At 31.1% G+C, this 17,626-nt stretch overlaps 1 protein-coding gene across 1 annotated transcript; it reads right to left on the bottom strand.

Moving 5' to 3' along the window:
- Window positions 1-3,797: 3,797 nt before the first annotated feature.
- LOC134710287 (aprataxin-like) lies at window positions 3,798-17,600 on the bottom strand. The gene is made up of 6 exons (XM_063570587.1): window positions 17,401-17,600; window positions 15,355-15,473; window positions 14,978-15,031; window positions 9,329-9,432; window positions 8,539-8,620; window positions 3,798-4,618 (listed from the first exon to the last, which is right to left on the bottom strand). Exons 1-6 carry the CDS (start codon window positions 17,596-17,598, stop codon window positions 4,531-4,533), a joined length of 645 nt encoding a protein of 214 aa, XP_063426657.1. The 5' UTR covers window positions 17,599-17,600; the 3' UTR covers window positions 3,798-4,530.
- Window positions 17,601-17,626: the final 26 nt, after the last annotated feature.

The raw sequence follows: 17,626 nt of genomic DNA, 5'->3' as shown, positions 1-17,626 counted from the left end.
GTAGTTGTTTTGCTTTTTACATATATTAAAAAATATGGGCACTTATATACGGAAGAGAAAATATTTTCCTAGTCAAGAAATAGAAACAGTCTCTTCCAAAAATATGAATAAGTCCAAATTGAATTGCTTTAAAAATAAACTAACTTTTATGCTTTCATTTCAAGTTAACGTTGCCTATAGAAGAAGTTGATTTCCAAGGTGTGGTTCTTTCAAGTTGCTTGTTTGTTTTCGTTTTCTTTTCTTCTGTTTCATGGCGTTGCCAGTTTCTGCCCACTTCTGAGTTTTTTAATGTCAGTATCGTCCTCATATTTTATTTGTTAAAAGTAATATTTATATAAAGCGTTTTTTGGAGTTTAGTTTAATAAAAGTTTTCCAACAGAACCTGCTACATTATGTTTGAATGCCGTTCTGTTGTATTGTGTTTGTAGAGTTTCAGTGTCATTGATTCTTCCTCTTAAATGTTATTACTACAACTATAGACGACTTTCACACTCCTATATTTTCCCCATGCACTCCATATTAACAATATTGTTATTGACATAGTAAGATCAGATTTGTAAATAGCATAATATTCGCAGACTAACATCGAGTTTACCATCGTATCTCATTCTTTACTAGAGGCTCTAAAGAGCCTGTGTCGCACACCTTGATCTATGTGCATATTAAACAATGAACACAGATGCATTCATGACAAAATTGTGTTTTGGTGTTGGTGATGTGTTTTTACATCTTACTTTATTGGAAAATCTTGCTGCTTACAGTTATCTCTCTCTATAATGAACTTGGCCCAGGAGTCACAGTGGAAAATATTTTGAAAAAAAATCACAAAAACTTACATAATTTATGAAAATTGTAAAAAATAGACTGTAAAGGACAATAACTCCTTAAGGGGTCAATTTACTACTTTGGTCAAGTTGACTTATTTGTAGCTCTTGCTTTGCTGTACATAATTGCTATTAAGTTTAAATCTATCTATAATAATATTCAAGATAATAACCAAAAGCTGTAAAGTTTTCTTAAAATTACCAATTAAGGGACAAGTCCAACAACAAGTTGCCAGATTGGCAATTTAAAATTTCAGGGCAGCTAGATCTTGCCCTAATGAACAATTTTATCCCCAACAGAATTTATCTAAATGCTTTGGTTTCACTGCATTTTACTCCATGTACTATTTTAAGCCATGGCGGCCATCTTGATTCACAGGCCGGGTCATTGGACACATTTTTTAAACTAGATACCCTAATGATGACTGTGGACAAGTTTGGTTAAATTTGTCTTTGTAGCTTTAGAGGAGATTTTTTGTAAAAGATTACAAAATTTACCAAAAATTGTTAAGAATTGTCTTTAAAGGGTAACTACTCCTTAAGGGTTCAACTGACCATTTTGGTAATGTTGATTTATTTGTAAATCTTACTTTGGTGAACATTGTTGCTGTTTACAGTTTATCTATATCTATAATAATATTCAAGATAATAACCAAAATCGGCAAAATTTCCTTTAAATTACCGATTTAGGGGCAGCAACCCAACAACGGGTTCTCCTACTCATCTGAAAATTTCAGAGCAGATAGATCTTGACCTGATACACAATTTAGATTTTCTCTAATTGCTTTGGTTGCAGAGATATAAGCCAAAATCTACATTTTCCCCCCTATGTTCTATTTTTAGCCATGGCGGCCATCTTGGTTGGTTGGCCGGGTCACCAGACACATTTTTTAAACAAGATACCCAAATAATGATTTTGGTTTAATTTGGCACAGTAATTTCGAGGAAGAAGATTTTTGTAAAAGTTAATGACGACGGACGACAGATGCAAAGTGATGAGAAAAGCTCACTTGGACATTTGGGTCAGGTGAGCTAAAAAGGAACTCCAGGAAAAAGAAAGTTAGAAAAAAACCTGTTTTTTTCTTATTTCGGAATAAAGCAACAGATAATTACAAAAGGTATGTTATAAAGCATGTCAGTGTCAAAGCACTTACTACTGAGCTAATAATACGATCTGGCAAAAGTTTTTTTAAAAATTCATTTAAAGATTTACAAAATATAACAACTTTAGATTTAACATGAATCATGAAAATAAATGATAACTGACAGTCATTCCAGACACCAAATATTGTTAATAGAATCATATTCAAAACAGTGTGGTCCTGGCCATTGATTGACGACCTAAATTATCCCATTGACTGGGACAGATAAGGTGAACGTTTGTCGGTAACAATCACTGCTCACTATGTACTTTTTAAAGACACTGAATCTGTGGGGTCACCAAAGGTTCTCAACACCTAAATAAAGCAATTCGAAAAACGAATCCGGAATAAAACGATGTGTTGATTTATTTCAATAATATAAATCAAAACATAAAGGTTATTCCTGAATAATTTTTCGAATTATTTTATTATTAAAGGCGTTAAGAACCTTTGGTGACCCCACAGTTTAAATTCTATAATAAGTAAGAAGTGAGCAATGGTCGTTACAGGCAAACGTTCACCTAATCCGTCACAGTCAATAGGATAATTTAGGTCGTCAATCAATGGCCAGGACCACACTGTTTTGAATATGATTCTATATGTTAATATTTAGTGTACAAGAAACAGACCAAATTACGAAAACTTTATATTGACCAATGAACCATACAAATCAAGATCAGATAACCCTGCCAGGCAAGCTTGATCACCTTGCAATCCATTTAAACACCTGTTCATAGTGGACCTTTGTATTTTAGATGAGGACCAAAATACCGAAACTTAACATTAACCAATGAACCATGAAAAATAATGTCAAGGATAAATTAAACATGTCCCAAGTCAGGAGCCTGTAATTCAGTGGTTGTCGTTTGTTTATGTGTTACATATTTGTTTTTCGTTCATTCTTTTTTTTTAAATAAATAAGGCCGTTAGTTTTCTCGTTTGAATTGTTTTACATTGTCTTATAGCTGACTTTGCGGTATGGGCTTTGCTCATTGTTGAAAGCTGTACGGTGACCTATAGTTGTTAATGTTTGTGTCATTTTGGTCTTTTTGTGGGTAGTTGTCTCATTGGCAATCATACCAAATCTTCTTTTTTATATGTACACTTTACAATCATTCCATGCACCAAATAAAGTTGACATATAATTGCTCATGGTATAAAAAGCAGGGGAAAAAATACCAGACCTTAACATTGACCAATAAATCATGAACATGTACCATGTAGTTGACCTAATAATGTAACTTTAATCTTGATCAACGATATATTACTCATAAAAATAAGGCCAATGACTTTCAACATAGGCATGTGTATACAAGGTATGAAGCCTCAAGTCTTCTTCACTTTAAAATATAAAGCTTAAGACATATAGAATGCAATGCCACCAGATTGTATTCCCTATGTCTCAAATTCTTAGACTTACATTGCAGATAATTAAATAAAAAACAGCAATCAATAAACAAAATTTAACAGTAAATATCACCCATATATGATTAACTTTTGAAGGAAAAAAATTGACTTATAGATATCTTTGTATAGGCTTCTGAGATTTGAAAATAAGAGTGGGACATAAAAACAAGTTTAATCAATAAATATAAGAAATATTGATGTTAATAAGAGAGCAACATGAGCGAACAAAAAAAACATCTAGGGAATACCATAATGTCATCTACAGTAGACACGTGTATATACCATACATTAGAATCTAAAAGGCAAAGATTATGGAAAATGTGAACTGGAGTCCACACATAACGTATTTACACAGCAAAATATATAAGAACAAACCATGACTAGTAAGATTTTAGATTTAGGCCAGGTATATTAAAATATATAGCAGGTTAAACCAATCTATAGTTCCTTCTCTGAAATAACAAATGTACAAAGAAGAACATCCACTAAAACATCAGGTCAGAAATAATTCAACGAACTGTTTAATATAAGTTATACAGAAGATAGAGATACAAACGTATTGAAATCATGTCTCATGGCATTGGTACTGGAATATCTGATACAATATGATGGAAGAATGTGCAGGTATCATAGTATAAGGTGGTTCATATATAGTATTGACTTTCAAAATTTATGGTGTCCTACTTGCTTAATGTATGGGGCAAAAAAATACCAATGAGAATAGTAATCAAGTTACATTAATTTTTTTCTTTATTTACAAAACAAATATCAATAAATATGGTACAAGAATATATAAACATTTTTTATGTATATATCCTTCATTGTATATATGGTATTCTTTTAAAACATTGTCCAGAACTTATTTCTCATTTGTAAGAAAAATCTAGATGACAAAGAAAAAAAGGTCATAGATATTTAGCAAAATGTGTTTTCTTTCTTAAAGTGCATTCAAATGCAAGCTTGACTGACAGTCCTGATGTAAAATGATGTCTTCATTTCTTATTAACATAAGTTTGATACAGCCACACCTATAATCTGCACATGTGTAAAGAAAGTAATACTACTGCAAAGAACTCTCATTTTTTTAGATAATGATTATGAATTTCAATGCACATGTATCAAATTATCTCATTCATTATGCCACATGAAAATTAATGTTATGTATCTCTTGTTTTGTAACTATGCTGCTGTATATGGGTTTTTAGTGCAGGTATTGTCTTTATCTCTTTCTTACAAACATGGCATCTAAAATAAAAAGAACACATTCTTAAGTATAAAATTGAGAATGGAAATGGGGAATGTGTCAAAGAGACAACAATCCGAACAATATAAAAACAACAGCAGAAGATCACCAACAGGTCTTCAATGAAGTGAGAAATTCCCGCACCCAGAGGTGTACTTCAGCTGGCCCCTAAACAAAACCAGTTGTTGGCATGACACAGGTTATGTTCTTCTCATATATGTTATGATGATATGATACTAAACCCCTAACGGGAAGGATTGTGCATTATGTCCCGTTTAGAATCATACCATCATAACATATATGAGAAAAACATAACCTGTGTTATGCCAACAACTGGTTTTTGAATAAAAGTGTTTGGTTCAGATGCAAGGACCCTGTAAGTGAATCAATATTAACACCAAAATATGCAATCTTTAATGACCTGACAACAGTATTGTAAATATATCCCTTCTTAATAAGTCTATTAAAAGGTTTTGTTAGTTTCTGAGGTGAAAACTGACATTTTTGTGCTTTATAAAGAATATTTCCATAAAAAATTGGATTTGAAATACCTGAACATATAAGAGGTCTGCATGTTGAGCTATGTTTACAAACGATGTCCTTATACCGATGATAAAATTTAGTAAATGTTTTGACTAGTTTGTGATATACCTATCATGTGCAAATAAAAAAGAAGGTAAATAATAGTGTGAGAAACTTTTACTTTAGATGTTTTTTTTATGTTTGATTTTCCCACAGACTATCTATCATGGAATATAAGGGAGTTTTATGTGATTATCATTCATGCACGTGAGAAGTTTAGTTACCTATAAAACAAGGTTAAATCCACTATTTTCTACATAAGAAAAAGCCTGTATCAAGTCAGGAATATAACAATTGTTTTCCATTTTTTTATGTGTTTGAGTTGTTGGTTTTGCAATTTGTTAAGGGACTTTCCTTTTTAATTTCCCTTGGAGTTCGGTATTTTTGTTATTTTATTTTTTTAAATGAATGTCAGACAATAGGAACTTGTTTAATCGCAATCATGCATACACATAAAATAAAATAATAAATATTCAATGTTTATATGTTTAAATTCAGTATAATTCTATGACAAAAGCATTTAATATTCCCATGAAAAATAAAACAAGAATGTGTCCATAGTACACAGATGCCCCACTCACACTTCCATTTTCTATGTTTAGTGGACCATGAAATTGGGGTCAAAACTTTAATTTGGAATTAAAATTAGAAAGATCATATCATAGGGAAAATGTGAACTAAGTTTCAAGTTGATGTAACTTTAACTTCAACAAAAACAACCTTGACCAAAAACTTTAACCTTAACTTCCTACTTCCATTTTCTATGTTCAGTGGACCATAAAATTGGGGGTCAAAACTATAATTTGGCATTAAAATTAGAAAGATCACATCATGGGGAACATGTGTACTAAGTTTCAAGTTGATTGGACTTCAACTTCTTCAAACACTACCTTGACCAAAAAGTTTCACCTGAAGCGAACGAACGCATGGAGGGACGAAGGGACGGGACAAACGGAGGCACAGACCAGAAAACATTATGCCCCTCTACTATTATAGGTGGGGCATATATTGTAGGTCGGCAGGCCTGGGGTAACGGTAATTTGTAATTGTAATGCATTGTAATATTACATTTTTTGGATGTAATGCAAAGTAATTTGTAATGCACATTTTCTGCATTACAATTACATGTAATGTAATGATTACTTGAGTTAAAAATTGATGTAATGCCTCCATTACAGTACATTACTTTTCATTACAATTTGGTAACATAGATAAAATTGAAGGATATTGTATAATAAAAATAAGATATAAACAAAAACAAAAGAAAGTATTGTATAAATTTTTTGTCACAGTTAATTACTGTTATTAGATAAATTACATTAATCTTTAAAACACACATTAGGTAAGAAATATAAAATGGTAAAAATTATCAAGTCTTTGATCTTTGTTTCTGATATATTTTTAAAAATGATATTGGAAATATTTTGGTGTTTGGTGGTCTATGAAAAATCTTATAAAAGAAATTATCAAACAAAACTATATACTAGTAGATGAATGGAAAAAATATGAAGATGAAAATTTCATAATTCTATACACACCTGACATGTATTTCAATGAAAGATTGAATATATGAAACAACATTTTTAAACAAAACTGTAGTCAGGGTCCTGTCTGTGTTGATATTTCACCTAATTAATATCACAATGTTTTTATTGCAATCAAATCGTCTCAACTTATGTTTTTCCTCATAGAGCCCTTAGGCATTTCACAAGATAATCCTTTAATGACACATTTATTATATCCCTTTGAAATCCCTTAATGATGTCCTAATGATTAAGTGGGCAGAGTCAATTTGCGCCAATTGCAGTTTTGAAAAGGTATTAATTGCGCCACTCTCTTTTATTTTGATGGTATTAATTGCGCCAATAAATGAAATGAAATTGCGCCACATTTACATGTAAATATTTTTTCCTCAGTTATATCATACCTGCACATGTTTTACCTATATCATACATGTACTATAATTAACTTTTCCACTTATGATTTAACTATACACTCGATCATCAAATTAAAGAAAACTCACCATAAAATAAATTGTTAAGAAATAGAAAAAAAATTCACGAGTCAAGATGTCTGCTAAGAAACCATTCAAGAAAAGAGAGTCTGATAGAGGAAAACCGGTCATCATGTAAAGATAAATGGATATAAGGTAGAGATGTACAGTTAAGCCGTGTAGTGCTAGGTTATTCACAGATGAATTTTTTACAATTATTTTGAATGGAGAATAAGATCATATTCATGAAACAAATGCAAAAGAAAAGCAACCGATATGTTGTCAGAGGGACCTTCAAAATTAATAAATTCAGAGCTCTTCTTAATTGAAGAATATTCAGAAAAGAAAGATTTAACTGTTTAAGATATGTGCGTCAGTAAATTTATATAGAAAAAAGAAAATTGCATCCGACTCAACCTCAAAAATAAATAAAATTGGTGCAATTAAATGATTATTTTATTGGCGTAAATGATACCTATAGTTTTGAAAATAAAGTGGTGCAAAAGAAGTATTGGCGCAATTAAGTTGTGGCGCAAATGAGTTACTTTTTGGCGCAAAAAGATATTGCCCGATTAAGTGACCAATGTAAGAAACAAAATTCTATGATGATTTATTTATTTTAAAGTGACTTATTCAATTTCATGCCTCCTACTACTCCATCAAAAGTATAGACACAGGTAGGGTGCAGTACATGCTGTTGACATCTACTTGTCTGAGCCAAGTGAAGAAATTTCAATCAATGCACTGGAAAAATGGAAGTCAAATTCAGTGTGCCTTTCTTCTTTGTCTTATACAGCTATCAAGTATTTAGCCAGTTACCACACATAAGCACCTGCAGAAAGGCTTTTAAGTATTGCCAGAAAGGTGTACAGAACTGAATGCTGTTCTCTTAATGGCATCACATTTAAACCACTTATGATGATTTAGTGCAATGGACATATTAGTTAACCAGTATTTGAAGTCTATGTCACTATAAACACTGTATAATTATATATGTACATATACCTCTGTAATATTTATCAATTTCTTGTAAAATGCTTTTATTTTTATATTGAAAAAGTAATGTGTAATGTAATGCATTACATAGGCAAAGTAATTGTAATGTAATGCATTACATGTTAGTAAAAATGTAATTGTAATTGTAATTGTAATGGAAGAATCAAAAAGTTATTGTAATGTAATGCATTAAATTGCAATGTAATGGCCCCATGCCTGTAGGTCGGGCATAAAAATGTAGATCATATCTATGTCTTATTTTATAAATAAACCAATGATCGTTATTCTAAGCTGCACTACAAAATATTACTCATCTTTATAGAATTTTTGATACTGTGATGCATATCTTACCTGAGTTCAGATTTCAGCAGGGATGTAAAGTGTGAGGATTCATGTTCTACCTTTCCAGTCTTCTCTAGAGTTTTTATTATATCTACAATGAGAACTCTATATTTAATGTTGCTAATTTTTCCAAGTTCGATCATTTGAAAAATCAGCAGAAATTATCAAAATGAACTGCAAATATTTAAAAAGTTGTATTTACAAATATTTATAAAGTTTTAGGCTAATGAATAAAATATGTTGAAAAAATTGATTACAAAATGAATAAATTTGATGGAGAATGCTGCTGAAATTTGACCAAGTTTCATACACTTAAAAAAACTTTCTAAATCGTTGTCAGAGATGAACATCAAATACCACCATATTTCAAAATTAAGACTTATCATTCAGATTTGAAACTGTTAGATAAAAAATAATGGGTAGCATCCATCTTGAATGTTGCTGAATGATGACAAAGTTTTCATCATCTTACGAAAAAAGTAAAGGTGGTACACTTGTGTACATTTTCCATAAACATACAATCATTCTAGAATCATTGCATTGATGCTCATATGTTAAAAACGTCACGAGTTTGCACATAACAGGAATACCACCTTTTTACCAATCTACTGCCCACCATTCACCTGGCATTGCAATTTTGCTGTTGAATATTTGTATAATAATCAATGATCTTTTTAAAGCTTATACTTCATATATACCTTAATTAAGGAAATATTTACATAAACATGATTAATAATACAAACAACTTTGTTATTAGCATGAAAACAGTTCACCATTTTCTATATTGATAAAAAGTTACCTTTTGAATCTACAAAATATTCTGTAGTAAAAGAGTTCCAATGTTTCTTATTCTTCAGGCAAGGGCTATCAAAATCTTGACTTATCACATGTAGATGTAAATGGCTGGAAAAAATATAAATACTTCAAAGAAAAGAAATTTCTTGTATTTAAATCTTTAATGGGTTATGTATTTGACAATCAAATTTCACTAAAACTAACTAGGGGAGTGTAGCGTATTAGAACATCGGATTTTAATGAGATTGTATGTGACAATTAAATAACCAGAACTACATGCACATGATAATAATTTTTTGTCCGTGATTTTTTTTTCTTTCATTCAAAATGTTCAGATAGACGGGAGAAACCAAAGCAACAATAAAATCTCATAAATGGAAGAGAAACAGACAAATTAAATTCTCCCTCGCCCTGCTCGTCCGAATTTAAAGCATTTAATCTCTAATTCAATAGGCTATAAACAAGACAAACACAGATATAGGATTAGTTGCTCGCAGTAACATCTTATTTTCTCTTGCGATACAATATTTTATTTTACTGAATTGTACATATTTCTTCAATCGAAACATTATATAAACACATGACATATAACATTGTTCCTCTTTCGCATCGTTTCTTTTCCCCCGGCTAATGCCTCCAACGCCTGTGCGTACAATACACATAGCAGCAACTGCACATATACCTATGTGACCAACTTCAATCCGACGTAACTGCGAGCACCTTCGATACTAATACATTTAAATCCCAAACTTTATAAAGTACCTTTAAACCCCCACCCATAAAAACCGCCAAAACTTTCCTCGTGCCTCCTAACATCAAACTGATAAATAGTACATACTGTTACAAAAACCAGTATCCCAAATAGTAATACTAGTTCCCATCTGTAAATATTAACTACAAATAGCAAATGGGAAAAACCCTATTTCAAACGAAATAAAATACATGGCTATTGGGTTTGTTCTCAACTGAACCACATTGTCAATTGTAAAAAAAATGTAAGTCAAGATTTAAAGCAGACTTACTTTAACTGTATCTGTGGTATCCTTTATTTCAATTTGATTGTTAAATAGTTTTGAAGGTTTTATTAATCATTTAAATGTGCATACCTTTGACAACAAACAATTTGCCAGGAAAATTTTCAAAACATATCTGTTGAGGCATTCATTCTATTCTGTGGTGTTTCTGTTTTGATGTAGTTCTCCTGTTATATTTTATGTGTTTCCCTAAGTTTTAGTTTGTAACCCTGCTTTTTTCTCAATCGATTTATGAATTTCCAACAGCGGTATACTACTGTTGCCTTTATCTATTGATGATAACACAGTCCTTAATACAGGTGAATATGAAAAAGGGTCTTTATATCCATTGACCAAGATGCCTCCTTTTTAAATGAATTGAGACAAAAAATGTGCATGAATACAACCTTATATTCGGCGGTATTGTACAAACTGATGAGGAGGAAAATACTGAAACTGTACTCAAAAACTTTATTAAAACAGAACTTGATATTCCTGAAGCGGATGAAATAGATTTCCAAAACGTCCATAGATTACGACCACGACGGGACGGAAAACCGCGTAATATTATTGCTCGATTTACTCACTATAAAGACCATGAAAGAGTGAAAAAAGTCGTTCCGCAGAAACTTAAACTAAAACCAAAATTTACAGTTAACCAGCAATATCCCACTGAGATTAGCAACCGTCGTCAAAAACTGTTACCAAAGCTAAAGGAACTCCATAGGCGTAATATCCGGGCATCATTAGTGTATGATCAGATTTTTGTAGACGGTCAACCGTTTGAACCAGCCCGTGAAGAGCATCGCAACCCAATACACAGTAATCAGACGGGACACCGTTAGGATAACGCATCAGACAGTCGTAGATCGTTAAATAACAATGTGAATAAACTCAATATCGCTTACCTTAATGTTTGTGGTTTAAAATCAAAATTGTTGAACCCTGACTTTGATAATTTTATCAAAAAACATGATATTCTGGTGTTTGTAGAAACAAAAACTGATGATTATGACGAAATTAAATTACCAAAAGATTATACTCTATTTACTAAGAATAGACAAAAATTCAAAAAGAAATCATGAGGTATTATTATCATTTATAAAAAGAAACTGTCACATATTCTTAAATTTATTAACTCAGAATCTGAGTTCGTTCAGTGGGTAGAAATTTTACATGGAAATTTTGATACGGGTAAAGATATCTTACTTGGGTGTGTTTATATACCTCCAGAATTCTCCAGATATTCATCTGATGAATCTTTTTCAGAGATTGAAGATGAACTTATTCGATTTTCAAATACTTCAAAAGAAGTAGCACTGATTGGTGATTTTAATTCTAGAACCTCTATTGATAGTGATCATGTTATACCTGATGAAAGTTTACTAGAAATTTTACAGGTAGAAGACGATGTTATAAATAAAGATATTTTTTCTTATCTCTTGTTAGAAAGTAAAAATATTCCTCTACAAAGATACAGTTATGATCAAGGTAGAGTGAATAAATATGGTACTCTTCTTTTAGAACTATGTAAAAGATGTGGAATTTTTATATGTAATGGTCGTATTTTCTCAGACAAATTTATAGGTCATACTACATGTAAAGACTCCAGCGTAGTAGATTATTTAATTGTATCTCCTCACATGTTTGATTATATCTCTGAATTTAGAGTATATGAGTTTAATCCCATGTTTTCAGATGTCCATAACAGTATATTTTTTACATTGTCACTCAATACTGATAGTAACAACACTGATAAGGTAAACACAGAAAAAAATACAGGTAACACAGACACTCACATTAAATGGGACTGTAGAAAAGCAGACGAATATTTTCAAGCGTTATCCAGTGACAGTGTCTCAGGTAATTTACAACACATTGATCACGTTTTGAGTACTATTGACACAAATTATTTTACACCTGAAAATATAAACGGTCTAGTTGATGACCTTGGCAATGTACTGTTAGATACGGCAGAAGGAATTCTAGGCAAGACTAAAAAAAGACCGGTTTATCCCGACCGCAAAAATAAACCATGGTTTGATAAAAATTGCCAAGACAAACGTAATGAGTTTCACAAGGCTAGAAACTTATATAGCAGAGCGAAATCAGGTGGTAATAAACTGGCAATGAATAGCAAGGCCAAGGAATACCGCAAGACACTTAACATTAACTATCAGCAGTATAAAGAAAAATGTTCGGATGAACTGAGGGCACTCTCAAAAAATGACTCTAAGGGATTTTGGAAGACACTTAAAAAATATTCTGGCTACAAAAAAGACAACCCCTCTATCAGTATTGAAGCATTTCATGAATATTTTAAAAACATGAATGCAAATGACGAAGAAGATCTTGACGGCATCGACATCAACGCGCTGTGTAGTGACCCCATTTATAATGAAATTTTAAATGGAGTCATTACAGAGCAAGAGGTTGTGGATGCCGTTAAGAACTTGAAACATGGTAAAACATCTGGTACTGACAAGATACTGAATGAGTTTTTGAAAAACTCGCCACCATTTTTTATTTGTATTTACACTAAACTATTTAATGTGATATTGGATACAGGTATAATTCCTGAAACTTGGACAGCAGGAATAATTATACCAGTTTTTAAAAATAAGGGTAGTCCAAAGGATCCAGATAACTATAGAGCTATAACATTAATTAGCTGTATAGGGAAATTATTTACTTCCATTATCAATACTCTGATTGAATTTTTTTGCAAATGAAATTTCACTTATACATGAAAATCAGGCTGGCTTTAGAAAGGGGTATTCAACTGTAGACAATATTTTTGTGCTTCATGCACTCATAGAGCTGTATTTCTCATTTGGAAAAAAACTTTTTTGTACTTTTGTAGACTTTCGGAAAGCATTCGATACTGTATCAAGATCTGATTTATGGGAAAAACTTCAATTGAGTAATATTAAAGGGAAGTGCTTTAAAGTTATTTTTAATATGTACCAAGGAATCAAATCATGTGTAAAATATAATGGATGTCAGTCAGATTTTTTCCCCTGTTTAGCAGGTGTAAGACAGGGGGAGAATTTATCGCCGTTTTTGTTTTCAATTTTTCTTAATGACTTAGAAGATTACTTTAAGAATCTAGATGGGATTCCACTAGAAACTGTTAAAGAGAAGTTTCAAAGTGAATTGCACATATTTTTTGAATTATTTGTTATATTATATGCCGATGATACTGTAATTTTATCTGAAACAGAAGAAGGTATGCAGAGATCATTAAATATTTTTCAATCATATTGTGAAAAATGGAAATTAGAAGTCAATTTAAATAAAACAAAGGTGATGATTTTTAGAAAGAGAAAAAGTAAGAAGAAATTTAATTTTTTATTACAAGACAAAGAACTTGAAATTGTCGAAAAATTTTCTTATTTAGGTGTTATCTTTAAATATAACGGTACTTTTTAAGATACCAAAAAGAAACTAATTGATCAAGCACATAAATCGATGCATTTTATCCATAGAATTGTTACAAACGAAAACATTCCTATAGATTTACAACTGAAATTATTTGATTCCATGATAGAACCCATTCTTTTATATGGTTCTGAAGTTTGGGGTTTTGAGAATTTGAAAATTATTGAACAGATGCATTTGAAATTTTGCAAAAGAATTTTAAAAGTTAGAAATACTACACCCAATTTTATGGTGTATGGAGAATTGGGAAGATTCCCTCTGCAAATTCGAGCTAAATGTAGAATGATTTCGTATTGGTGTAAAGTTGTAAACAATAGCAGTAAACTCAGTAGTTCTTTGTACAGGCTGATGTTATCATTGAAGAAAAATGGCCATTATGTTTTCAAATGGATTGATTCTGTCGAATCAATATTTAACAACACTGGTCTAGGATATATTTTCATGAACCAAATTGGCTTTTGTGATAAAATTTATCTCGATCGTATATTGAGTGATCAGTTTATTACCTCATGGTTTGGCGATATAGAAAATTCATCCCGGGGACAATTTTATGGGTCATTTAAAAAGGAATTTGGACTAGAAAAATATCTGATCAGACTATCTGAACAGAATAGAGGGTGGATAACTAAATTAAGGACATCGAACTTACGTATTCCAATTGAGACAGGCCGTTGGCAAAATATACCTAGACCAGAGAGAATATGTACTTTATGTCATAAATTTATTGGTGATGAATTTCATGTTTTATTTGTATGTCAACATGATTCTATTGTTAATTATAGAAACAAATACTTACCTAAATATTATACTATTAATCCTCAATATATTAAAATGGAAGGATTATTGTCCATATGTAATATGGAGGTCTACAAACGATTGTCATTTTTTATTAAGAAAATCGCTTGTTTATTCTAAAATATTTACCATTATTATTGTATTTCTATGTGTTTAGAAAGTACTGCATGCTCATTTCGTCATTCAATTGTTTATGTATTATACTTTGACCTCATGTTACACATTTATGTGTCTGAGCGTTATCAATAAATCTTGAAATCTTGAATCTTGAATGAAGTTACAATTTTGTAATTGACCATAAGTTTTATTTTATAATTTTTTGTACATCATGAAATTTATTTATATTTTAGTATTTCTAAAATAAACTTTACCTTTAAAATCAACAGCATTATATTTATGCATACCTCATACTGGGTATACTATGGTATCCATATCTAAACTGTCTTTCTGCATCAGAACTAAAATTGTAAAACACAATATTATACAATTTGAAACAGACGTTGAAAGTTGTTAATTTGAAAATGAACAAATCAGATGAAAAATGTATGAAGAATATATATGTTAATCAGCCTTTTTCATAATTGAAATATAAATGTGTTAAGCTAAGAAATAAACAAACAAGACATGCTCTCATATTATTCACCTTTTAGACTGTGTTACAGTGTAATTTTGTAAACATAAAAACCTGCACCAGTAGAATACCTTGATCCAGAGGGATACAGAATATTAATTTGTGGAATCTTGACATTACTTTTCAAAAGATCCTAAACCAAACAAATACCTTTTTGCTAATTCTCTTCCTTTCTCTTCCATATATTTCAATAAATCAATATCTTCTTTCTTTAGACTTTTTAAATTAGGAATGTTCTTTTTTGACATAATAAGGAAATGATACTTTGCCTGCAAATGAATTGAGTCAAAATAAAAATTACTACATTTTTACTACATTTGTAATGAATTTACATTTTCCAACATATAATCGACTCTTAAAATTCATTGACATGGTGAATAATTATCTCATTATTAAACAAATATTATTTTTTTAGCCACACTCTTTATGTGCATGTACAATTTGGATAAACACCTCCTCAGTGGGCCATAACTGTTAATTATAAATACAATGTTAAATACTAAGCACAGTTCTCTTCTTAACATTTATAAATGATCTTCCTGATGTAGTAGAGGGCATAGTGAAAGTTTTTGCTGATGATTGTAAAGTTTATTCTAAAGTCTCGTCAGATTATGAGCGAAGTAAGTTAGTGAGTTACAGGAAAATTTGGACAGATTATGTGAATGGTCAGATATGTGGAAATTAAAATTTAATGCTGCTAAATGTAAATTTAAAGTATTGCATATTAATCCTGACAATGACCTGCAATATCGTTATACCATGTTGGATGAATCCGGAAATTTAATTGCATTATCTACAGTGAACGAAGAAAAGGATCTGGGAGTAACTTTAAAGTCTAATTTGAAATTTGAAAAACATATAAGTGATATTTATAACAAAGCGCAGAGAGTGTTTTCTCATTATTCATCATTCTTTTGATTACATGGATCAAGATATGTTTCTTACTATTTATAAATCAATAGTGCGTCCCCTGCTTGAATATATGCGACATGTGTCTGGTCACCGTATCTTAAAAAAGACATCTGCAAACAGGAATCTGTACAAAGAAGGGCCATTAAACTGGTAAAAAATATTTGTCATCTTAATTATGAAGACAGGCTACGTTCATTGGGTTTGCCAACCTTGGAATATTGTAGGGATAGGAATGATATGATACAAGTCTACAAAGCTTTGCATGGTATAGATGACATCCACTGGATGAACCTATTTACTTTAGCACCATCTCATAATACTAGAGGTCACTCATTTAAACTTTTTAAAAAACAGTGTAAGACCACACATAGACTAAATACTTTTACAATAATTAGAGTAGTGGATCATTGGAATAACCTGTCAGATTTAACGGTGACGGCAAAGACTCTGAATAGTTTTAAATCTGCACTAAATGGCGAAAATTGGAACCCATATAAATTCATATGTTCGTGTCAAGTGTTCAGCTGCGCACACCTTAATAAGTGTGTTTTTTTTTATAAATTTAATATATTATATTTCTCTAACTCTATGGGAATTTATCCCTTTCCGAACCCATTGTATAAAAAAATTTAATCAACGTGTGGTTGCGGTTGATCTCAAAAGATCATTGGAGGATTTTAAGGGTCATGACCTTTTTAGCTAACTGGATGAATCAAAATATGATAACAGATGTTAATGAAATTGACAACTTCGTGCAATGTGAAAGGCACTCGAAGGGGATTTTCGGTTAACAAAAAAAGAAAATGTCTTTTTAATCATTAGAGAAACAGATTCTTCGTTGATACCAGTGGATTATCGGACTTTAAAATTGATAATTTAACTATCTCAATAAACGTATTTACACTTTTGGTATTTAGCTGTATCTTGCCTCCGAATGACCTTACATCACCTCCAAATAACCTTTTGACGTCAAGCAACAATCACTTTTTAGTTGTGACGTCATATGTTTTGAATTATGAAGTCAAAGTTTACGGGAACCTGTGTGATGTTATGTAATGGCGGACAAATTTGCATATAAGTGTAAATACGTCTATTGGATAAATCCGATAATCCACTGGTATCAATGTAAGAATCTATATATAAATATATTAATTATAAGATGAGAAATCATATACAACAATCCAAGATGAGGGGTCAGTAGAAGCCGTTGGCTTATGTAACGACCCGAAGATAAAGTAAGTATAAAGTATACAGTTCAGACAGTTGTAATAAAAAAAAATGTACTTTTGGATATTTATCTTTGATGACAGTTATTTTTTCGTCCGAAAAAACTTGGAGATCGGGGTCATTCATGGAACTGAGAAGCCCTCCTTTCCAAAAATTATTTGGTTTCTTTGCTTTAACGTCATTATCAGAGTCGTTTTTTCTTTTCAATCCACCTGTAGCCATGTTGTGATCATTGCCTACATTCCAGTAATACATAAATTCTGATTCGATGGTATTTTTAGAA

This window comes from Mytilus trossulus, chromosome 3 (assembly GCF_036588685.1).
Source record: "Mytilus trossulus isolate FHL-02 chromosome 3, PNRI_Mtr1.1.1.hap1, whole genome shotgun sequence".
In the NCBI taxonomy this organism is placed as follows: Eukaryota; Metazoa; Mollusca; class Bivalvia; order Mytilida; family Mytilidae; genus Mytilus; species Mytilus trossulus.
The sequence above is the reverse complement of the archived record's forward strand: the minus strand, read 5'-3'. Positions and strand labels throughout refer to the sequence as shown.